The sequence below is a fragment of the Ranitomeya variabilis genome, chromosome 2, assembly GCF_051348905.1.
Source record: "Ranitomeya variabilis isolate aRanVar5 chromosome 2, aRanVar5.hap1, whole genome shotgun sequence".
Lineage (NCBI taxonomy): Eukaryota > Metazoa > Chordata > Amphibia > Anura > Dendrobatidae > Ranitomeya > Ranitomeya variabilis.
Window position 1 is genome coordinate 457,113,279 of NC_135233.1, and position 25,328 is coordinate 457,138,606.

The 25,328-nt window shown below is 45.0% G+C and overlaps 1 protein-coding gene across 6 annotated transcripts; it reads right to left on the reverse strand.

The window, feature by feature from the left end:
* Positions 1 to 11,139: 11,139 nt before the first annotated feature.
* On the reverse strand, positions 11,140 to 24,207 carry LOC143806622 (RNA-binding protein 14-like). Of its 6 annotated transcripts, XR_013221521.1 has the most exons (5): positions 23,679 to 24,195; positions 17,884 to 18,817; positions 13,929 to 13,992; positions 11,966 to 12,474; positions 11,140 to 11,927 (listed from the first exon to the last, which is right to left on the reverse strand). XR_013221521.1 is itself a non-coding variant. In XM_077287368.1 (4 exons), exons 1-3 carry the CDS (start codon positions 24,019 to 24,021, stop codon positions 13,929 to 13,931), a joined length of 1,341 nt encoding a protein of 446 aa, XP_077143483.1. In that variant the 5' UTR covers positions 24,022 to 24,207; the 3' UTR covers positions 11,140 to 12,474. The 6 variants fall into 6 exon arrangements, 4 of the variants coding, with proteins under 4 accessions (XP_077143483.1, XP_077143486.1, XP_077143484.1 ...); XR_013221522.1 differs by lacking the exon at positions 13,929 to 13,992; XM_077287368.1 differs by having other exon boundaries at positions 11,140 to 12,474; positions 23,679 to 24,207.
* Between the last annotated feature and the right edge of the window lie 1,121 nt (positions 24,208 to 25,328).

Below are 25,328 nucleotides of genomic sequence, written 5' to 3' on the forward strand. Positions count from 1 at the left end.
TCTGCTGCTCCAGTGCTCCTACATTAAGAAGAGCGCGCAGCATGTGACATGACCGGCGTCAGGACCATGATGCACTTGGGCCTGCTGCTGCTTAAAGGTACAGCACTCATTTCTGCCCCATACAGTAGTCAGGGCAGTAATGCCCTGATGGCAGCACTGCGCCCGAGACCCCCTCCCCCCGCAGCAGCCGGGACTAAGGTGGGTAGGCGGGGCGACCCCGGAATAAAAAAAAAATAAAAAAATAAAATTTTAACCCCTTCACCCCGGAGCTTTTTCCGTTTTTCGCTCCCCTCCTTCCCAGAACCATAACTTTTTTATTTTTCCATCAATATGGCCATGTGAGGGCTTATTTTTTGCGGGACGAGATGTACTTTTGAACGATACCATTGGTTTTACCATGCCGTGTAACAGAAAACGGGAAAAAAATTCCAAGTGTGATGAAATTGCAAAAAAAGTGCAATCTCACACTTGTTTTTTGTTTGGCTTTTTTTGCTAGGTTCACCAAATGCTAAAACTAACCTGCCATTATGATTCTCCAGGTCATTACGAGTTCATAGACACCTAACACGTCTAGGTTATTTTTTATCTAAGTGGTGGAAAAAAATTCAAAAATTTGCAAAAAAAAGAAAAAAAAAATTGTGCGATTTTCCGATACCCGTAGCGTCTCTAATTTTCGAGATCTGGGGTCAGGTGAGGGCTTATCTTTTGCGTGCCAAGCTGGCGTTTTTAATGATACCATTTTGGTGTAGATACGTTCTTTTGATCGCCCGTTATTGCATTTTAATGCAATGTCGCGGCGACCAAAAAAACGTAATTTTGGCGTTTTGATTTTTTTTTCTCGCTACGCCATTTAGTGATCAGCTTAATCCTTTGTTTTTGATAGATCGGGCGATTCTGAACGTGGCGATACCAAATATGTGTAGGTTTGATTTTTTTTTAATTGTTTTATTTTGATTGGGGCGAAAGGGGGGTGATTTAAACTTTTATATATATTTTATTTTTTTTTTATATTTTTTTTATATTCCTATATTATATTTATATTTTTTTATAACACTTTTTTTTAAAAATTTTGGCATGCTTCAATAGCCTCCATAGGAGGCTAGAAGCATGCACAACTCAATCGGCTCTGCTATATACAGGTGAAGTACAGATCACCTCTATGTAGCAGAAATCCAGGTGTACTTTGAGCGCCGACCACAGGGTGGCGCTCAAAGCAATCGGCCATCAACAACCATAGAGGTCTCAAGGAGACCTCTGGTTGTTATGGCAATGCACCGCTGACCCCCGATCATGTGACGGGGGTCAGCGGTGTGAGCACCTCCGGCCGTGCGGCCGGGAGCGCTAGTTAAATGCCGCTACCAGCGCTTGACGGCGGTATTTAACTAGTTAATGGGCGCAGATCTTTCTTGTCCTTTCTGAATGTAGTGTAACCCTCTATGCTTGTCACCCAGTCATGGCTTTCTTCCAGCCAAGTATCTGTAATGCCCACCACAACATAATCTGTGGCTGATATAGGAGTCTCCAGTTCATTAATTTTGCCAGCACACATTTTTGACTATAAGGCCGGAGACACACTGGTGCCAGATACGGCCGAGTCTCGCTGGTTAAAAGCAAGCTGTGGCGCCTGCACTCTGGAGCGGAGCGTGCAGCTGCATAGCAATACATGGAGCCGCACGCTCCGCTCCGGAGTGCCGGTGCCACAGCTTGCTTTTAACCAGCGAGACTCGGCCGTATCTCGCACCAGTGTGTCTCCGGCCTAAGAGCTCATACTCACTTGCGCTAGACTCAGATAAGTCTCACATGGCAATACCCGGCGCTGCTGCCGGCACTTAGATCGGAGCGTGTGGCCGCATAGCAATACATGCAGCCGCATGCTCCGCTCCTCTGTGCAGGGTGCAGTGCAGGGTATTGCCGTGCGAGACTCATCCAAGTCTCACGCAAGTGAATATGAGCCCTGAGGGTATGGCTCCACAGTCCGGAGGGGCGGCGGTATCGCCGCTCGGCGCTAAGCCCCGCCCCCTTTCTGGGACACGATGGTGCCGGATGTGTACAGTACACATCCGGGATCATCGCACCCCTCGCCATAGGGCCCTGTGATATGCCTTGCGGGGACGCTGCGTCCCCGCAAGGTGTACGGACATGCTGCGATCTGAAAAGACGCGCAGCATGTCCGGAGTCGCAGGGCCGCCGCGTGCGGGTTTCCACGCATAGTGGAGACGGGTTTCATAAAATCCCCTCCACTATGCTGGAACATCTGGACGCTGCTTGTTTGACGCTGCAGCGTCAAACAAGCAGCGTTTACTTACCGTGGAAACATACCCTTAGGGTATGTGTCCACCGGCCGGATTAGCTGTGCATTTAATGCTGTGTACAACCGCAGTGTCCAGATGTTACAGCATAGTGGAGGGGATTTTATGAAATCCCGTCTCCTTTATGCGTGCGAACACGCAATGGGCAGCCCTGCGTTTCCGGACATGCGGTGCGTTGTTTTAGATTGCAGCATGTCTGTTTACCTTGCGGCGACGCTCCGTCAGTGAGCTCTAAACTTCTCACCAGGTTTGCAATGCTCCCGAGAGTTGCAAGCTGCATGTTTAGATTCACTGAGCGCAAATATATTTACCCTCAAACGGATGTTCATGGCATGCATACATTTCACAAGATGCACACCTACAAGCATTGTTCATGAAGCACATAGTAAATGGAGATAAACGGTACAGATAAAGGCCTGTTTCACATGTCAGTGGCTCCGGTACGTGTGGTAAGTTTTCTCATGTACCGGAGACACTGACTCACGTAGACACATTAAAATAAATGTGTCTCTGCACATGTCAGCGTGTTTTCACGGACCGTGTGTCCGTTTGAAAAACACGGAGACATGTCAGTGTTCGTGGGAGCGCACGGATCACACGGACCCATTAAAGTCAATGGGTGCGTGTCAACATGTACCGCACACGGATGCCGTCCGTGTGCCGACTGAGGACCACACGTACCGTGCAGGAGACAGCGCTAGAGTTAAGCGCTGTCCACCCTGCATGTGGTGCTGAAGCCGCCATTCATTCCTTCTCCCCAGCAGCGTTCGCTGGAGAGAAGGAATGAAAAATCATGTTTATTTAAAAAAAAAAAAAAAAAATTAAAAACAGTTCCTGGTCACCGCCCGCCCGCTGGCATTAAAATACTCACCCAGCTCCAGCGATGCTTCCTCTCAGCGCCGCAGCTTGTCCTGTATGAGTGGTCATGTGGTACTGCTCATTATACTGATGAATATGCGGCTCCAACCCTATGGGTGGCTGAGAGGAAGCATCGCGGGAGCTGGGTGAGTATTTTAATGCCAGAGAGCGGGCGGGCGCACAGGGGGTGGGAGGCGGGCGGTGACCGGGAACTTTATTTTTAAAAAAAAAATTAAAAAAACATGATTTTCATTCCTTCTCTCCAGCGAACGCTGCTGGGGAGAAGGAATGAATGGCGGCTTCAGCACCACACGCAGGGGGGACAGCGCTTACTGTAGCGCTGTCTCCTGCACGGTCCGTGTGGTTCTCAAGTCGGCACACAGCTGCCGCACGTGTGCCACGTGAGCTCACGGACACGGATAACTCCGGTACCGGAATTATCTGGACGTGTGAGACTGGCCAAAAGCAGCAGGCAATGGAAAACTAGAAAGGAAACCAACAAACTATGATATTATATTTTAACTATGCACCAATCTGCAGCCACACACTTAAAATACATCCCCCGCTTTGCTCAACAGTCCTCACAGACTCTGTAATACTTGCTGTTCTCCATCTTCTGAAAGTATTTATAAATTTGATTTAAGTTATTCATTCTTTTACTTGTCATTGAATTTCCAAGTGGCGGCTTACACGCTTTATGTGTTTTTTTTTTTTAGTCAGAGGTATTTACTGGTGACACCCAGCAAGCATTACTTTATCTCAAAAGCTCACTGTGTTATATATCTGTTCTTGCTTCATTTTATTACCAAAAGTGAATAAAACAAATAAAATAATGACTAGGCACACTTATTTCAATGTCAATTTGCAGTTCAATATCAGATTAATCTACAAAAATGAGCATAAGAGTATAAAACCATAAAGAATAAATATTGGCAGATATGGGACATATATAACCAAAACTAAGCTCCAATCTACTGAAGGTTTTTTTTCTATGTGGAAATAAAGTCTCTGGATCTCCAGCTTGGTGTAAATCAGGTACTTGGTATCCATAGCCCACAGTATGTTCCTGGGTGAGGAGGGAGGTAACATTTTGTCTGTCGCAGTGACGTCACTTGTAAGAGGATTCAAGATTGACACAGTAGTTGGAGCGCCCCACATTCCTCAGCATCCCAACAAGCATATAACTAATCTTAAGTGGGAGCTACCTCCATCCACACCCAGGATATTGTGGGCTGTACATCCCTTGATTTAAATGTATAGTCAGCTCACCACACTGGAACCAAAAATAAGGGTAGTAGAGATGGAAGAGATCTTTTTCTATTTTTGATGCCCTCTTCGTCTTACCTTCTCTGTTTTTGGGCCTTTATATAATGGAATAAAGTTTAAGTTTTATACACATTTTTTTGGGATTGATTTACTAAGCTGGATTCATTTTATTTTCCTTCCATCCTTGTAGATACGCTACCTAGTACCTGATTCACACCATGGCAGAGATCCAGTGACTTTCTAAGGGTATGTTTCCACGTTCAGGAATCGCTGCATAGAGAAGCAGCATTAAACACGCAGCGTCCAGATGTTACAGCATAGTGGAGGGGATTTAATTAAATCCCGTCTCCACTATGCGTGGTAACACGCATCCGGCAGCCCTGCGATTCCGGACAAGCGGGGCGTCATTTTAGATCGCAGCATGTCCGTTTACCTTGCGGCACCGCTGCAAGGTATAACACAGGGCCCTATGCATGGGAAGTGATGATTCCAGATGTGTGCAATGAACACATCCGGCATCATTGCGTCTCCAGAAGGGGGCGGAGCGAGTTTGCTGCTCCGTCAAACCCGTCGGCCATCCTGAACGTGGACACATACCCTTAATCTTTCCAGGCATAAAAATCTTCCCTAGATTTATACCTTGGTTTTATATCTATACCATATGTGCTAATAGTTATTTATTCTTTATGGTATTACTGAAGTTGGTTCTCATATTATTGTATTAAATATTAACCCCTTCATGCCGCGGCCCTTTTTCGTTTTTGTGTTTTCGTTTTTCGCTCCCCTCGTTCCCAGAGCCATAACTTTTTTATTTTTCCGTCAATATGGCCATGTGAGGGCTTATTTTTTGCGGGACGAGTTGTACTTTTGAACGACATCATTGGTTTTACCATGTGGTGTACTAGAAAACAGGAAAAAAATTCCAAGTGCGGTGAAATTGCAAAAAAAGTGCAATCCCACACTTGTTTTTTGTTTGGCTTCTTTGCTAGGTTCACTAAATGCTAAAACTGACCTGCAATTATGATTCTCTAGGTCATTACGAGTTCATAGACACCTAACATGTCTAGGTCATTTTTTATCCAAGTGGTGAAAAAAAATTCCAAACTTTGCTTAAAAAAAAAAAAAAAAAAAAAAAAAGGGCCATTTTCCGATACCCGTAGCGTCTCCAATTTTCGTGATCTGGGGTCGGGTGAGGGCTTATTTTTTGAATGCCGAGCTGATGTTTTTAATGATACAATTTCGGCGCAGATGCGTTCTTTTGATCGCCCGTTATTGCATTTTAACGCAATGCCGCGGCGACCAAAAAAACGTAATTCTGGCGTTTCGGATTTTTTTCTCGCTACGCTGTTTAGCAATCAGGTTAATGCTTTTAATTGATAGATCGGGCGATTCTGAACGCGGCGATACCAAATATGTGTAGTTTTTTTTTTTTTTTATTGTTTTATTTAGGATGGGGCGAAAGGGGGGTGATTTAAACTTTTATATTTTTAATATTTTTTTCACATTTTTAAACTTTTTTTTTTCACTTTTGCCATGCTTCAATAGCCTCCAAGGGAGGCTAGAAGCAGGCACAGCCCGATCGGCTCTGCTACATAACAGCGATCATCAGATCGCTGCTATGCAGCAGAAATGCAGGTGTGCTGTGAGCGCCAACCACAGGGTGGCGCTCACAGCTACCGGCGATCAGTAACCATAGAGGTCTCAAGGACCTCTATGGTTACCTTCCTGATGCATCGCCGACCCCCGATCATGTGACGGGGGTCGGCGATGACGTCATTTCCGGCCGGATGCGGTAGTTAAATGCCGCTGTCTGCATTTGACAGTGGCATTTAACAGGTTAATAGCGGCGGGTGAATAGCGATTTCACCCGCTGCTATTGCGCGCACATGTCAGCTGTACAAAACAGCTGACATGTCGCGACTTTGATGTGCGCTCACTGCCGGAGCGCACATCAAAGCAGGGGACCCGACATGCGCAGTACATGTACGGCGCATGTCGCGAAAGGGTTAATATAAAAAATTTGCATAATCCAAAAATGGTAATATTTAACCAAATCTTTTATTCACACATTAACTTACACTTCTATTCACATGCATACAATATCCCTCACTTTTTATTACCCAACTGGACACCATACATACATACATACATACAGCTCAGTAAATATTAAAGGACTTTGTTCTTTTGTATGTGAAAACTCCTTGGCTTGCTTCATTTGGGTCATGTGATTTTGTAGAATCCTATGTTTTCCCCCCAGGATTCACAATCTCAGTTAGGCTGCCGTCACACTAGCAGTATTTGGTCAGTATTTTACATCAGTATTTGTAAGCCGAAACCAGGAGTGGGTGATAAATGCAGAAGTGGTGCATATGTTTCTGTTATACTTTTCCTCTAATTGTTCCACTCCTGGTTTTGGCTTACAAATACTGATGTAAAATACTGACCAAATACTGATAGTGTGATAGCAGCCTTAACAGAAGTTCCTGTTGTAAACTGCACACTGTTCCACACACTTATTGCTTACTGAGCGGAAAAGGGGCACAGAATTTCATATCAGTGTTACTGATGAGGATGATGATTACACAGCTCCTGTCACACAGATATAATGAAGATCCCAGGTCAGCTTCCATGGTATCTTAGTTTTGTTATATACTTCCAAATAAGCCATCATTCCAGGAGCTAGTAGATCAGGTGATGCTGTTCTGATGTAGACAAAGAAAATGCAGGGTGAAATATGAGCAATATAAAATCTAAAGCGAGGCAGAAAAGGCAAGTACCAATGATAAACAAGTGAAGGGGTTCAGGCACCATATGTCTTTTCTAGACTACTTCATTAGTAAGGCCAGTTTCACACTAGCGTTTCTGTACGCAGCGTACAGATCCGAATGTCTTACCTACCTATATTTAACATTGTGTAAGCAGGTACATGCGTTGTATGCGGATGCGTCCCCGTGCGTCGTTTTGAGATGCCCGCCAAACACAACACGAATCTTCAGAATTTCTAACCGAGACGGAAAGAGAAACATTACGTATTCTGGAGGAGTTGTTGGAGGAACAATCTCCAACACCCCAAGGTAGGTTTCCACCTGCCATCATGCCCAGATCAACGAGCTTTCCCCCCTTGTCACTGTGCCCAGCAGTGGAGATCTTCACCAAATTAGTATCTGAAGATCTCAAAATACTTTCATCTAAACGACATTATGACAATCTGACACATAATCAACGGTCAGCTATAAAGGAATTACAATCCTATAAAGATGTGGTGTATAAGCCAGCTGACAAGGGGGGAAATATCGTGATCTGGCCATGTAATAAATATGAAAAAGAGGCATTTCGCCAACTCAAAGATACGGCGACATATACCAAATTAACGTATAACCCATGGTCTTCTTTCTCGTCTCAGTTACAAGCTATACTTATCAGAGCTGTGGAGAATAATGTAATCAACAACAAGGTTATTGAGGGTTTGACAATCAGGTAATAATAATCTTTATTTTTATATAGCGCTAACATATTACGCAGCGCTTTACAGTACCCTGGAGTGCCTACGTTTTATCTCTTACCCAAGGTCCACAAGGACGCCGACAGTCCTCCGGGACGTCCGATCGTGTCAAGCATCGACGGCCTTTGTGACCCTGTATGTAAATTTATAGATTTTTATCTTAAACCATTGGTCGAAGTTTTACCTTCGTATGTCAGGGACACGACGGACGTCCTTACACGGATGGACGGCGTCCTTGTGGACCCCGGTGTCCTCCTGGTCACTGCAGATATCCAGACTCTGTACACTTGTATAGATCATGAGCACGGATTGGAGGTTGTCCGCCTCTTCCTCAGCTCCTCCGACCTCGGTGGCCCCCTTTGTGACTTTATTCTCGAGCTGCTGCGCTTTGCCCTAACCCATAACTTTTTTGTTTTTAAGATGTCTACTACCTGCAGAGGCGTGGCACGGCCATGGGCGCGGCCTGTGCGCCCTCGTATGCTAATCTCTTCCTAGGTTATTGGGAGAGATTCCTTTTTGGCGACGAGGGGGCACGGGCCGCCACCATGTGCTGTGCTGGCTCAGGTATATAGATATTTTTTTTTTGGGGGGGGGGGGGCAGCGCGGCAGCTCGAGATATTTATGAGTCAGCTGAACGATAGCCCGTTCAACATTCGTTTGACATACAAATATGACATTGGTCATATTGATTTCCTGGACATCACTCTGGAGATTGATGGCACATGCCGCATCCAGACTGATGTCTTCAGAAAACAAACTGCGGTGAATGCATTGCTTCACGCTGACTCGGCGCACAATCCAGCAACCGTGAGGGCCATCCCGGTCGGACTATTTCTGAGGGTGAGGCAGATCTGCTCCACTGAGGATAAATTTCAAGCGCAATCCGTGGCTCTTAAAGCACGCTTTGAAGCACGTGGCTATAGTCGCAGGAGTGTCCGGCATGGCTATGACAGGGCCAGGAGGACACAACGTAGGGATCTGTATTCTACAGTGGATAAAACTAGGAGTGGGCTGAGGGACGAGAAAATTAGATTTAGAACATACAATCACGAATGGGCCAATATTAGAGAAATTCTTACCAAACATTGGTCGGTCCTTTCTACTGAGCCATCCTTCGGTCCTGCCCTGGGTGCCTTTCCCCTCCATGACGGCCAGGTGGTCTCCAAACCTGAATAATATACTTGTTCGGAGTCATTACATCACCCGTGACTAATCCCTTTGGTACTAGGGGTCCCCTTTAGGGATGTTTTCAATGCGGCCACTGTGTGGCCTGCGCTAACATTTTATGGACTTTGTCTTTTTCATCATCTGATGGGTCCAGGACATTTTCTATCAGACACCATATTTCGTGTGCCACGACAAACGTCATCTACTACGCCACGTGTGGGTGTTCGTTAATTTACATCGGTTTAACATCAAGTGAGCTCCGTATCCGCACTAGAGAGCATGTGCGTGATATTCAGGCAGCGAGGACGGCCGTCGATGCCTCTGGCCTGAAGACGATCCCCCGTCACTTTAAACTATTTCACAACTGTGACGCTGGTTCATTTCGGGTCAGGGGCATCGATTGCGCGCATTTAGGCATACGAGGGGGTAACTATAAAAAAAATACTGGCACAACGTGAGGCTTCCTGGATTGTACGGCTCAACACTGTTGCGCCTAATGGTTTGAACGAAGCTCTTAGTTTCTCATTTTTGTAACAATTTGAGTCATTTATTGATTTATTCATTTATATTTATATATATTTTTGTTAAACTACATTTGTGGGTTTGTTGTGTCAGATGTTGACTTCTTCACTCCCTTGTCACATCTAGTTCCCCTCTATGAAAGCGGGTTTTCATCCTGGTTTCCGTTTTTATTTTTTTATGCTTCACAACTTCTCATTTTTTTTTCACTATTACCCTTTTTTCTTATTCTCTAGTTTATTTTTTGAAGTGCCGCTTCAGACGTACTTCTTTTTCATCCATGGACAAATGGGTTTATGTACCGCTATATTGGAGTTGATATTATGGACCCAGAAGACTGAAGACTCACTACCACCCGGAATGATATATACATATAGCATTGATTACGGGAGCTCCGCTATGGGGCCCCATTACGAATCCCTTTATGGTTCAATCTGGGGTGGGTTTGTCTCGGGCATTTGGACTGATGTGTGTCTTTTATGGTTATTTGTATTTTCCAGCATAGTACGGTCTTTGAATTTATCTATTGTTTCTCCCTTCTTGTCCCTTTATCTGGTCACCTTGTATCATGTTGCAGTATGGTGTGCGTTACATCTATACTCACCCATGGCTGTGCGCGTGCACCTGTTCGGTCCGTACTTTCCTGTATCGGTGCGGCATCTCCTTTGCCTCCCTAACGTGAGTGGGGGTTTTCCCTCCCCGCTTGCGTGTATGGATGGGTGACGCTGGTCTCCGATGCAGGACCTGCGGATCGATCGGCGCATGTGCCGTTTCTTGCCGGGTTTCCAATGGTCCGCACACACTATGTGACCGGTCACATGTATTTCCACCAGTCGTATATGAAGGTCCTTTTCGGCACTTTACCTGCACTTCCCCTTGAGAAAGCACATACTTTGGAAGCGAAACGCGCGTCGGGGGTTTCTTATTGCCACGGTTCCAGCCCAGTGTGTGTTTCTGCCCGTCTTTTAATTGGTAAGCACTGCATAATATATACTTTCTAACATCCTACTTAGGATTGTTGGTTGTTGCAGCAGCTGCCATTGTTAACTACTGTGCACTAGCAGCCTTATCTCTGACTTGCTTATAGATAGGTATCCCCAGGTGTGCAAACAGCCCTGTCTTTTAATCATCCTTTTTGCACCTTATATCTCTTGAACTTTTGTACTTATTATATTATGTACTAATGTTTTGTGTACTTAAATAAAATATCTCTTTAACCCAATTTACTCCTTTTTCTCCTCGTATTACAAACACAACATGTGTTCGGTAGGCACGTCAAAACGAACCACGGGGTCGTATCCGTATACAACGCATGTCCCTGCGTACACAATATTCAATATAGGTACGCAAGACGCATGCGGATCTTAAGGAAAGCTGTAAGCAGGAGTACGCTGCGTACAAAAACGCTAGGGTGAAACTGGCCTAATCTACACATTACCAGCTTTACCTAAAGTTTAAGTGGCTGTGATCTGAAGAGGAAAGAATGAATGTTAATAAATAATTCTACAAAAATCAAAATTCAACCATGGAAAGTTTAATTACATTCGTTTAGGAAAAATACAACAGGAGAGCTTGAAAATAAAATATAAATTCATAAATGACCAGAAAGTTAGCACTAAAATTATATATGGATCGAAATACTATTAGCATTTACATAAAAATATATAATTTTGCGCCCAACGCAGATAATAAAAATTTGGCTCCTATTGCAGCAGGCAGCTGTTTGGTCTCAAGGAAGGTGTTAACTTCTTGGTTTCATACAAATTGGGTTCATCTTGCGCCACAAGGTTTAGTCACAAAAAAAAAAAAAAAAACCCAAAAAAATAAAATCATGGCTCAAACACTTTTTGTGATAAATATTTTATATTAGTGGGGAGCACTGTATAGTCGTATGCAATTTCTACCTGTTTCGTGGCAAACTTTTCCCTCCTTTACACCATGTTCAGTTACAGGCAAAAGCTTAGAATATATAACGGTGTGAAAAACACCCAAGCCCCCTTATCCCTAATGTGTGAAAATAAAGTGAGATAATGGTTCCCCTCATATAAAAGAAAAAAACATTGAGAACTGATCAAGAAAGCCTTAATGCCATATCTATACTTAGTTTGTACACATACGTACACACAGAAAGAAAAAAGTAGTGAAAGGGCTGTAACTAGTGATGAGCGAATATACTCGTTACTCGAGATTTCTCAAGCACGCTCAGGGGTCCTCCGAGTATTTTTTAGTGCTCGGAAATTTAGTTTTTCTTGCAGCAGCTGAATGATTTACATCTGTTAGCCAGCATAAGTACATGTGGGGATTCCCTAGCAACCAGGCAATCCCCACATGTACTTATGCTGGCTAAGAGATGTAAATCATTCAGCTGCGGCAAGAAAAACTAAATCTCCGAGCACTAAAAAAAAATACTCGGAGGACCCCCGAGCGTGCTCAGGAAATCTCGAGTAACGAGTATATTCGCTCATCACTAGCTGTAACAAAACATGTCAGTGCCCATCAAAACTAATTAGATTACTAGAAACCTGACTAGGTTGCAAAAGGCAACAGTGACTTTTTTGTTACAATATTCCATACACTTGAGGGACATTGTTATAACAGTCACCCTATGTTCTAAAAACACTTGTCAGACACGACCCCAGAGATGCTGTTACATGTGTCATGGAAAACTGGGTGCTTGTGCTGCTCTTAGATAATCATTATAAGCCGCATATTGAGTATAGTCAGATTGTGTTTCAGCTGTGTGAAGAAAATCCATTTGAGCCTTGGGCGGCAATCGGCGAAAAGAATCCTGTAGCTTCTGTGCTAAACGGCGATAATCAGATAGTTCAGAGTAACGGCGGTCAGGGGGCGATCCTGCGGTCGAAACACAAAAGGAGGTTTAATACTACAAAAAAATAAAAAATTGCGCACCATAAACCACATAAGTAGTAACTAGAAAATATGTCTCCCTCACTTATACATTTTAAAAAAACTGTTTGCACTTTAAGGCCATGTTCAGACATTCTGTGTTTGGCGAGTATTTGACATCAGCATTTGTAAGCCAAAACCAGGGTGAAAAATACAAAAAAGTGGTGCACGGGTATCCATTATACTTTTCCTCAGATTGTTCTACTCCCAACTTTGGCTTACAAATACTGAATGTGTGAACGTGGCCTAAATCCATTTTCAGCATTGCTTCAAGTCCTGACGTTACTACATGTGGCATTGTGACAAATTAAGTACAGCATACGGACGACTGAAACGAATAGAAGGTCTACAAAGATCTCTGCAAGAATGCCTCTAATAAAGTTGTGTGGCACAGTAAACTCGAGGTCTTCATAGATCAACTTTTTCCTGGAGACTTGGTATTTTCATGATTCAGAGTGCAGAGATCATGTGCTTACATTGCTGATAAATATCAAAGAGTTATCCTCTAACAGAGGAGTGATTCAGGATCATTGGGCACAGCAGTTGACAGACAACTGGATTTTTTTATTTTTATTTTAACAACAACATCTCATTCCTTATTTTCTAATAAAAAGGGGTCAAAATTAGGTGATGATTAGTTACTACATATTTTGAGAGGTGGCGGAGTTTATTTTTTCTACTACAGAGCTCCAAACACCCAGCATATATAAAGACAAAATCAGTGATCTAATTCTGTCGGCCTGCAGATCGCACTAGGAGCTTACTGCATACGGTTAAATTAATGGTGCCTTCACCAGCTTGATGTTGTCACAGTGACGTGTAAAGCCAGGTTCTCACAACCCTCGCTGCAAATAAAAAGCAACGGAAAGTCCAGTAATCAATTTATTTCAATCCTCCTCTTCTATAAAACTTTAGACAATAGCTTTAGCACTGGAAAAGATGTGTGTCGGTCTGAATTAAACTAAAAAATAAATGCATGCAGAAAGCATTTAAACATTTCTTATCGGTGGCTACAGGAAGCCAGAAACTCTTTTCCCCCCACATGGTGTGTATTGAATCTTTCATCTCTTCACAGAATGTAAGAAAAAGTTCACCCCACCACCATCCTATTCACCCCCAATTCAGAACTTAAGGAATAATATACAGATTTTTTTCTGGTAACATTAAATGGGTATTCAAACTTCCAAACACAGGAATATCTAATCACTATGTGCGGATCACAGGAGGTGGCGACTCCTGAAACATGGCAGGCAGCTCTACGCTATTTCGGAATCTCCTGAATGACCGTTTCCAGTGTCCCATAGAAGCAGATATATTCCCATCTCAGAGCTTAATGGATTACTTAACCCTTTAACTACTGGTTACATAGTATTAGTAAGTTGGATAAGTCAATTATTTACCTATATATGTGAAGGGGATTTGGAGCACTGTATCAGAAACATCGAGCCCCTCTGTCCTCCAAAGCTATTAACGAGAAAGTTAAATTATGCAGTTAAACAGTACTACTACCAAACAGTAGCAGGATTTTACAGTAGTGATGATCAGGTGATATCTGCACCTAGTTGTGAATAATGCAAAGTAATCCACTTGATGGCAGCAAAAGCTCATTTGTTAAAGGGAACCTGTCACCCCGTTTTTTCAATATGAGGTAAAAATAGTGTTCTATTCACAGCCTGAGCTGTGCTGTACAATAGTGCCTTTATTATCCCCTGATTCCCCACCTTTGCTGCCAAAATACCTTAGTAAAGTCGCCGTTTTCGGCTGTCAATCACGCAGGTCCCCCACCTCTAGCTTTTCTTCCCGGCGTTGGCGTAGTGGTTCGCGCATGCGCAACAGCCGAATGCACTGCGCAGCGGCAGAAAAAGAGCGTGATCTGCGCTATTCAACGGTTTATCGGTGGCGGCGGCCATCTTCTCGAGGCCGCGCGTGCGCAGATGGAGTGCTCTGCTTCCTGGGGCTTCATGAAAATGGCCGCGGGAGGCCGCGCGTGGGCAGATGGAGATCGCGGCGGTCATTTTCCTGAAGCAGAGTTCGCATCTCGGCCCTATTGAACACTATTTTTACCTCATATTGAAAAAACGGGGTGACAGGTTCCCTTTAAAATCTGAAAACTCCTACATCCTTATAACAACGCTACACTTGATTAGATGCTAAGTAAAGGTTGCCAACATACAACTTCCTATCTGTAAGGGTACTTTCACACATCCGCCCCGCCCTGTCAGGCATAATCCGGCGGCGGGACAGATTGCTGGATCAGCTTTTCTTCCGAATCCGGGATAAAGATATAATGTAAAAAAAAAATTGTGAAATTCTCACCTTCTTCCCCTTCCTCTTCTCTTCCCCCAGGCAGCCTTCCCGCTCCTCGCGATGCTCCCGTTCCCAGAAATGCCTTGCAGCAATGACCTGTGATGACGTAGCAGTCTCGCGAGACTGCTACGTCATCTGGGGTTGTCGCTAGGCATCACTGGGAACGGGGGCATCGCGAGGAGCGGGAAGGCTGCCTGGGGGAAGAGAAGAGGAAGGGGAAGAGGAAGGGGAGCGCACGAGAGAGAGAGCGAGCGCGAGAGAGAGATATTTTGGAGGCGTCATGTGGCGCATCCGGTGTCCATTGTAAGAAAAGCCGGACGACGACGATTCCGGTGCTGTCAGTTTTTTCGCCATAACAAATTTTTGCAGGACCCGTCGAAAAACGGACGAAACGGAAGGCCATCAGGCGCAATCCGGGGCTAAGGCTAAGTTCACATTTGCGTTGTTGGGCGCAGCGTCGTCGACGCATACCGACACATGCATCATGCGCCCCTATCTTTAACATGGGGGGCGCACGGACATGCGCCGGTATGCGTTGTACTGCGCTTTACGACGCATGCGTCATATAGACGCACAAGACAGGGCGCAGGGGGCGCTACTTGTAGCGTTTTCCCTGTGCCGAAAGTCCCGATCTGTAGGATCTTATGACAACGCATGCGTCGCAAAACGCTGCGTTGTGTACATGCGTTGTTGGTTGCGTCGCCGCGCCCAACACCACAAATGTGAACGTAGCCTTATACAAGTCTATGGGGGGAAAAAAACAGATCCGGCGGCATCATTCGCCGGATCCGTTTTTTTTTTTTTTTTTTCACAATTCGCTGGATTGCGCCTGATGGCGAAAAACGGATGTGTGAAAGTAGCCTAACTGAACTGTACAGCCAGACGGTGGAACAACTTTTGATACTCCTATATTGGCACTCTTCAGTCACCATCGGTGACAATGACTTACTCCCCTCTTTATTAACAATAGACCCTAAAACATACAAGGCAAAAAAAAAAAAAAAAAGTCATCCTGTTTTGATACTGAAAGCGCTAATCTTACAGACCCAAAGGATTTATACTACTTTCTGTAGAGTAACAATGCACTAAAGAAATGATAACTTTCCTCACTTTACCACAATATACTGCAGAATATAAAATATCCAATAGTCAGCTGTCCATACAGAACGCACTGCAGTGGGATATCAGGAAGTGTGAAAAAAAACCTGGGAGATGATTAAACAAGAGTCTAACTTGTAACTTTTTAGAAGTAGGGCACCCAGTTTGCTTTATGAAGGGACAGACTAGAAAGGTGGGGGGGAGAGAAATGACAGTGGTAGTGCAGGACAGAGGGAAAGAAGGGTACTGCTCATATTACCAAGGGGAGTTCTAGCCTAGCTACATTGCAAGTGATGTTTAAAGGGAACCCGTCAGCAGGATTGTGCACAGCAACCTACAGTGTCAGGACGGCACCGTTAAACTGATTAAAATGTAACCTTGGTTGATGAAATCTATCATGTGGGTTTAATCTTTATTTTCAGTTTTGTGTAAAGGTACCTTCACACTCAGCAACTTTACAACGAGAACGACAACGATCCGTGACGTTGCAGCGTCCTGAATAGCGATCTCGTTGTGTTTGACACGCAGCAGCGATCTGGATCCCGCTGTGATATCGCTGGTCGGAGCTAGAAGTCCAGAACTTTATTTGGTCGTCAGGTCGTCGTGTATCGTCGTGTTTGACAGCAAAATCAACAATGTCAGCAATGTTTTACATGGAGCTAACGACCTGTGAGAACGATAAGCGAGTCACCACTACGTCACAGGATCGCTCCTGCATCGTTCTGGAGCTGCTGTGTTTGACATCTCTACAGCGACCTAAACAGCGACGCTGCAGCGATCGGCTCGTCTATATCGCTGCAACGTCGCTGAGTGTGACGGTGACCTTTAATGATATGCCTGTTCTGCAGGGTGGACCTGGAGGGGGGTCTTTAGGTGGTGCTCTGATTAGGTATACATAATGCAGACAGGTCACTGGACCCTTAGTTACCTGCCTCCTAGTTTGCATAATGAATACCTGTACATACTGTAGAAAAAATAAACCCAATGCTTCTGCATGCAGGTGCCAGATGTGGAACCTGCGCTGCAGCATAATCACGTTTAGTGTTCAGTTAGTAAGTATTCTTGATGTTATTGAGGAAGTATAAAGGAAAAAAAAAAAATTAAAAATCTTGCTGGAAAAAAACAAACAAAAAAAAACGACATTTTCCTCCAAGAAGGAGCCGCCAGTGCAGTAGCAGCTCTCGGCGATCATCATCTTGGAGGAGGATTTTTGCTTCTCTTCGAGCAAGATGGCGTCCCGGCGCCTGTGCAATAATATCTATCGGATCTCTCTGCACACCGACAGCTGCTACTGCGCAGGTGCCATTTTCAAATAGATTATTTTTTTTTTTTTACAGTTGATCAATAACATCAAGAATACTTATTAACTGGACACTAAACGTGATCATGCTGCAGCACAGGTGCTACGGTTAGCACCTGCCTGCAGAAGCGTTTGTTTTTTTTCCTTCAGTATGTACAGATATTCATTATGAAAACTAGAGGGCAGGTCAGTGAGGGATTAGTGACCTGTCAGCAGTCTGCATTATGAATACCTAATCAGAGCACCACATGACGACCCCCACAGGCCGCCCCTGAGCAGATCAACTCAAAACTGAAAATAAAGATTAAAAAACAACCACAAGATGGATTTCATCAACCAAGGTATCATTTTAATCAGTATAAATGCACCGACCTGACACTGTCTATAGGTTACTGTGCACAATCCTGCCGACAGGTTCCCTGTAGAGTCTTTCCCAGTTTTATAGTGACTACAGCCTATAGCATGTCACCACAGGCTTCTAACTTGGGTAACTGGCTTCTAAACCTAGCAATAATTTGCCTTGGACTAGCTTAATAAAAGAAAAACAAAATGCCCATTTCCTGCTAAGGGCAAAAAGGACACATTCCCGATTCACCTCTTTGGATCTTATGTAATGGTAATTTCAACCCAGACTAGCTTGCTTTACTTACCTTTTATAAGCATCTGCCGTTTTCTTGAAGCTATCTGAGGTAGCGCTTCGTGGCGGTGAAAGAGCGGTGCGCTCATACATGAGCGCATCATTTGTAGCCTGGAGGGATGAATAAGCAGCCTGTGTCCCAAGACCTGAGATTTGGGAGGGGTCATAGGCGGTACCTTGCTGCTGACGATATGCAGTAGCCGGCGCATAGGGAGTAGTGGTGGAAATGGATCCATAAGGGTTGGCTGCAGTCTGGGTGGTGTAGGACGACGCCATTGCAGGAATCTGTGCAGCGTATCCTGTGGCTAGAGCTTGTTGTCGATAAGCTGCAGCTGCTGCCTGTGCATTATATGTAGCGGCGTCTGCACCATATGCAGCAGTCTGACTCTCATATCCCGTCTGATTCACAGCAGTAAGGGCACGAGCAGCATAGGCAGAAGCCAACGCCGAAGTCTGACTACTATAGGCAGACGACAATGACGGAGTTGTCTGGACCCCATAGGCGGATGAATATGAAGCATAGTCTGTTGCTGGAGTACGATACTTCTGTGCAAGTGCAGTGGAAGTCATTGCTCCCTCATAGTATGCTCTTGTGGGCGACCTCCGTAAGGGACTCCTGTCTCGCGAGTAGTACATCGGGGAAGGTGGACGCGCTCTGTCGTAAGCATCATATCGCTCAGAATCTCCAATATAATGCTCATATGGCGATTTCAGGGCATAGGACGCGTAAGTCGCTTCGGTTGCTCTCCTGCGGTTATATGCCTCAGCGCGGCTCTGTGGTGCATCTCGGTATTCATAAGACCTACGTGAGCGACCGCTATCGTTACCGCTCGTAGCCTTACTGGACATCTCCACATTAATCCGTCTGCCTCTTAAATCTCTGCCATTCAGTTTGTCGATAGCTTCCCTAGCGTCGCTTTCTTTTTCCATGTGAACGAACGCAAAGTCTGATGAAGTAGCATACAAGGAGAGGAAGAAAAAATATGTTATACATCTTTCAGAACTTAATACCTACATTGTAATATTTTTAAAAGTATGTCATAGATCAAATGTCATTCAGAGAATGAAATAAAATGCACAATACTGGAGAAACGAACCATAGTGAACAATCTCCAAGCCCCAAATTAACCAAGGAGTCGGACTCTATAATATCCTTCTACTTAATGTGAAGTGTAATCGAATAATGATAAACAGCGTTAAATCTAGTTGCTCTTATCTGCATAGCCAGATCTGTCACTGGTGGAAACTCACAGACCCCACTGACTTAAAATAGGGGCTATTGGGTTCTACTGCGGTATAAGCTGTGATGGTGGAAATATCAGCGCCAGATACAGTGCTATTCTTTCCTTCAGAACCATTCAACAGAGACAGCAATGTACATTTGCAGAGACCAAAGCTGGGTTTACACTACGCAATAGCCAGCTTGGACAGGTAGATCGCATTAAATATGTTCCCAAAACAATAAGCAGTAGATCGTTCAGTGTGCAAAGGCTGTCTATATTCTCGGTAGCACGTCCTGTTTACGTAGGGCCATGTGCTGCCGAGAACAATTACCTTTACAGCGAACCAAAAGATTACGGTAAATCCCCAGACAAATGAGCGTTTTGCTCGCTTGTTTGGGGGGGAAATCAGCGGATGTTTACACTGCACAATCGTCGGGGGTGGGACGGTGACGCATACGTCTGACACTGCAGTCAGGAAGGATGCATATCGAGCATAGAAATCCATTGTATATTACAAAAAAAACCTATAAAACAAGGTACACTTTTTGTAGGGACACTATAGAAAAGCATCATAGGCGGAAAAGGGACAGGATAATACTTTCAGTCTTGGTTTGCAAAATAACAGCCCACGAAAATGTTAACTATACTTCATGAGCTTTTGCCAAGTGCACGAACGCAGAATGCTTTTCTAACCATTAATAATCAAATTAATTAAACTGATGTGGACAGAGATTCACCATTTAATACTACAGGCAGATGTTGGCTGGCTATAAGTCAATTGATCGCATCCTTAAGGTACCTTCACACTGAACAACTTAACAACGATAACTATAGCGATCCGTGACGTTGCAGCGTCCTGGATAGCGATATCGTTGTGTTTGACACGCAGCAGCGATCAGGATCCTGCTGTGACATCGTTGGTCGGAGCTAGAAGGCCAGCACCTTATTTCGTCGCTGGATCACCCGCTGACATCGCTGGATCGGTGTGTGTGACGCAGATTCAGCGATGTGTGTGACGCGGATTCAGCGATGTGTTCACTGGCAACCAGGGTAAACATCGGGTTACTAAGCGCAGGGCCGCGCTTAGTAACCCGATATTTACCCTGGTTACCATTGTAAGTGTAAAAAAACCCAAACACTACATACTTACATTCTGGGATCTGTCGCGTCCCCCCGCTTCCCTGCACTGTGTCAGCGCCGGCCGTAAAGCAGAGCACAGCAGTGACGTCACTGCTCTGCTTTAGGGCCGGCGCTGACACAGTGCAGGGAAGCGGACGCGACAGACACCGGAATGTAAGTATGTAGTGTTTGTTTTTTTTTTACATTTACACTGGTAACCAGGGTAAACATCGGGTTACTAAGCGCGGCCCTGCGCTTAGTGCCCCGATGTTTACCCTGGTTACCTGGGGACTTCGGCATCGTTGGTCGCTGGAGAGCTGTCTGTGTGACAGCTCTCCAGCGACCACACAGCGACGCTGCAGCGATTGGCATCGTTGTCTAGATCGCTGCAGCATCGCTAAATGTGACGGTACCTTAACAGTCCCTGAGCTATATTACATGCATAAACAGATCTTTAGAAAGAGTATTTGTAAAGTACGTTTATGATATGTAAATGAGGGATTTGACTAATTGAGAGGGCATTCCTGTCCTCAGACAAGTTGGCCACCATAGCATGTTATTACGCCCCTGTGGACGTGATAACATGACTTACAAGTGCCAGCGACATTGCAAGCACCATAATTACCGCGGCTTCTTCCCCGCTCACCATTGATCCTCTGAAGCCGGGTATATGTGTCCCAGCTTCAGAGAGGTGCACTGCGCATGATCGAAAGTCTCTGTACTTCCAATCATGTGCAGTGTGCCTCTCTGAAGCTGGAACACACACACTCGGCTTCAGAGGATCAAAGGTGAGCGGGGAGAAAGCTGCACGCATGCACAAGTTAAGTATGGTGCTTGCAATTTCGCGGGCTCTTGTAAGTTATGTTGTCACGACCATACGGTAGTGGTAACATGCTTAGTGGGCAGACTAGTCTGGGGACACCAACGCCCTCTCGACTAGTCGAAGCTCTTATTTTCATATCAAAAACAAACTTTAGAAATACACAAACAGATCTTTAGAAAAAGTATGTAATATAACACAGAGACTGTTAGGCAGTGTGTCTACATATGCAGACGCAACTGCTTGTGGTTCTCGGGGGACCTGACAGGATCCCTTTAAATCGAACCTGTCAGCAACAATTTGCAAATGTCTTAATATAAGACAATTGATACCTTTATGACCCCAAAGTGTTCTTCCAGCAGGGAGACAGCCTTTTGAAGACATATGTAAATGAGGCTGCAAGTGCACTGGGGCCTGTCCATGCATTTCCAGCACCTCTATTCATTGCTTGGTGCCATCCTCCTCTGGTTGATGGGAGAGGTCACTGGTGTTGCAGGCACCCGTGCAGCAGATACTTCACAGATGCATTGAAAAGACCAAACTGTGCATCTCCTATGCATAGACATGATGTAATAGATCCAACAACCTTTCATCCAGAGCGCGGCACTAAGTGGGGAATACAGAGACGAGACAGAAGTGCATTATCACTCCCCACTGCACTTCCAGCCCCATTTACATATGCCTACTAATTGTGATTTCTCATAATTGTCTTTCCTTATAAAGCGCTACACTGCTGTATTTTTGGAGCAATCAGTAAAAGCTGTAAACAGGTTGCCTTCATAAGGGTTATTCCTTCTCAGACATTTACAGTGTATCCACAGCGATCTCACATCAAGATGCAATTTTCAAAATTCACGCAGAAGTGAATAGAAAGCAGCGCATGTGCGGCCAACTATTCATTCTCAATTGCTCAAGATAAGACAGCTGCAGCTCCCACTCCTGTGACCTTCACCTAGGATTCATTTATAGTATATCCTGTAGACATGCTGTAAATATGAGATGTGAAAACCAGTTAAAAGTGCCACTTTCCGCCAAGAAAGTGCTTAAAAACATAAATCCTCATCAGCTCACCAAAGTGGATTTCCCATAGACAAATGAAAAATGCTCTCCTAAAAGGTACAGTTACACTAAACGACTTACCAACGATACGACCTGGCCGTGATCGTTGGTAAGTCGTGGTGTGGTCGCTGGGGAGCTGTCACACAGACAGCTCTCTCCAGCGACCGACGATCAGGGGAACGACTTCGGCATCGTTGAAACTGTCTTCAACGATGCCGAACTCCCCCTGCAGCACCCGGGTAAACATCGGGTTACTAAGTGCAGGGCCGCGCTTAGTAACCTGATATTTACCCTGGTTACCATTGTAAAAGTAAAAAAAAAAAACAGTTACAAGTGAACACATCGCTGGATCGACGTCACACGCCGCTCCAGCGATGACAGCGACGAAATAAAGTTCTGGACTTCTAGCTCCGACCAGCGATATCACAGCAGGATCCTGATCGCTGCTGCGTGTCAAACAACGAGATCGCTATCCAGGACGCTGCAACGTCACGGATCGTCGTCGTTCTCGCTGCAAAGTCGCTTAGTGTGAAGGTACATTTATTCATTTCTGTAGAAAATCCACTTTAATGCTCATGAGGTTTTTTTCCCTTAAGAGGTCCTGATAAAAACCTGGTGGGGTGCGTGATGCCCAACATGGATCCTAAAGGAATCTGCATCAAACTGTCCAATCAAAAGACCACAAAACAAAAATTTGAAGGGTTTGGAGTAAACGATAAATCTTTACAGGAAAGAAAAATTCCCTAAAAATAAAGATTTCCCAAGTTATTTCCGCTTGAGGAAGGTGCTTTCATTTTTTAACATCTCAGATTATTCCATATGAACAGGAATTAAAAAAAAAAAAAATCTCTAAAGAGAAGAGTTTCCTCCTTGAAAAAAAATAAAACTGCGTGAACATTATCTGATGTGTATATAGCCGGCCTTCAGACGACGCTAAACGTACACCATCGGACTACTACTCGCCCCGCACTAGCCGGGGAACTTTCTTTCGGGAAATCTCTGGATCAAACCGCACCTCACAGGATCAGGAATAACACAGAAACTGCGCTGATCGAGGAATAACGCAGAAACTGCGCTGATCGACACGAATGGGGAAATTAACACACACATTGCAGGAATGAAAAGAGGTGACTGCGACGACACCCCGCGATGTGCGCACATAAAGCGAAGAGTGGATTAACGGCGATAAGGACGCATTATATGACGTCGAAATATATCCTATGCACAGGATGACGTTACACGCATCTCCAGAAACTATCAATGGCAATAATTTGATTCGGACGCACTACACAACGTCGAAACATCAATTCCTCACAGGATGACGTTACGCAATTTTCGACAACTAACTGAGCTGTCGATCGAGGAATACGGTAAACAACAGAGCTTGTGTGTCCCTCAGCCATCTTCTTCTGGGCACGGGCCACACTAGAAGGGGTTAAAGAGACGCAGCATCAAAGAAACGCGGGGAGGCGGCAACTACAAACGATTCAGTCAGACAAGCGGCCGCCATCTTATGTCACCCAGCGCGCGGGCGGCCATTTTACTTTCCTCACACACACTCCTTCCTCCTCCTCCGGCCGTTATTACCTTTCACCACATCGCACTCTACCACTTTCCCATACGTTTCGAACAATGCTCGGAGTTCGGAGGCTTCGCATTCGGTGCCGACATTGCCTATGAATATCTTCCAGGTGTTCTGGGGTCGGGGCTTCGATAGCTCGACCACCAATTTCTTGCCGTGGAGCTCGCGACCGTTCAGCTCTTCGATCGCCTTCGTGGCGCTGTCCGACGCCCGCATGTGAATGAAAGCGTACCGACTCATGACGGCGCAGCTCACCACTGTGCCGTACTTCTGGAAGATTTCAGTCAGCTCCTCCTGCGTGGTCCGGTATTCCACATTACCGACGAAAATCTTAACGGTGTCCCTCATTTTTGCAGCTGAGGGAAAGAGAGAATGATGGCGGCGGCGGCAGCAGCTCCGATGTGCTCACTACAGGACGACGTCCACGCAGATGGGAGGGGGAACAGTGCTGCTGGCTGTGTTATCGCGATATGTGCTCGACGCTTCCGGCCCCGTGACGACACATTACCTCACACATGGGGTGGGGAAAAAAAACACGTCGGATCAAATTTGTCTCTTCAGTTTTCTTACCTCAGTCAGCACACGGGAGGTAGACGGAGACATTGGTGTGGGCACAAGTCTGTAACTGAAAGATGGCGACTATCTATCGCCTCATGTAATCGGATCCCATTAGTGCGTACATGTACGGCTGTACTGTATAGAAATACGCTGTTTCCACATTACACCCACCGACTGCAGGCTCCTCTGTTCCAATTCATCCCAGTAGACGAACTTTTAATTGTATAGGAAATGTAGCGTTATCAGCATGGATGTTCTCTAATCTTGTTCTCCCAATTTTTCAGCTAATATATTCCATGATTTTCATGGCTCCAATAATCGATTATGGGGATTAATTAACAGTGATGAGCGAACATGCTCGTGTGCTGAGTGACTTCGGTGTCCTCGAATAATATGTTCGAGTCTCTGCGGCTGCATGGCTCACGACTGTCCGACACTCGCAACAGATGGAGGGATTGCCTAACAATTTTTACGTGTTATGGTTATCGAACATACGCGAGACATGCAGCCGCAGGGACTCGAATATATTAAGAGCATGCTGAAGACATTCAGCACACAAGCATGCTCAGATAACACCTTCCGTCTCTGCTTCCAGATCATCCTCCCAAAGAGTTTTGGGAGAAAAATTGCATTGGAGACACACTGAGGAACACAACCCGAAAACTATCAGGATGTCAACATCTATCATGTATTCGGACGTTTGTTTTGTACCTAGTTTCTGCTTCTGAAAGTATTTATACATTTGATACCAACCGTCATTCATCATTTTACTTTCAATCCTCCACTGGGAAAATCAGTGGTATGATTTATGTGTAAACTTTTTTTTTATTTTTTACAGTCAGCTCAGGTCTTAGGGTACCGTCTCACAGTGGCACTTTGGTCGCTACGACGGTACGATCCGTGACGTTCCAGCGATATCCATACGATATCGCTGTGTCTGACACGCAGCAGCGATCAGGGACCCCGCTGAGAATCGTACGTTGTAGCAGATCGTTTGGAACTTTATTTCGTCGCTGGATCTCCCGCTGTCATCGCTGGATCGGTGTGTGTGACACCGATTCAGCGATGCGATCGCTTGTAACCAGGGTAAACATCGG

Bases quoted from the DNA above. Each gene is read 5' to 3' on its own strand.
- LOC143806622 (XM_077287368.1), bottom strand. From the start codon at position 24,021: ATGAGGGACACCGTTAAGATTTTCGTCGGTAATGTGGAATACCGGACC. The intron at 18,818-23,678 runs GTAATAACGGCC...CTACTTCATCAG, and splicing joins AGAGTGCGATGTGGTGAAAG to ACTTTGCGTTCGTTCACATG. The intron at 13,993-17,883 runs GTAAGTAAAGCA...TCTCGTTAATAG, and splicing joins ACGGCAGATGCTTATAAAAG to CTTTGGAGGACAGAGGGGCT.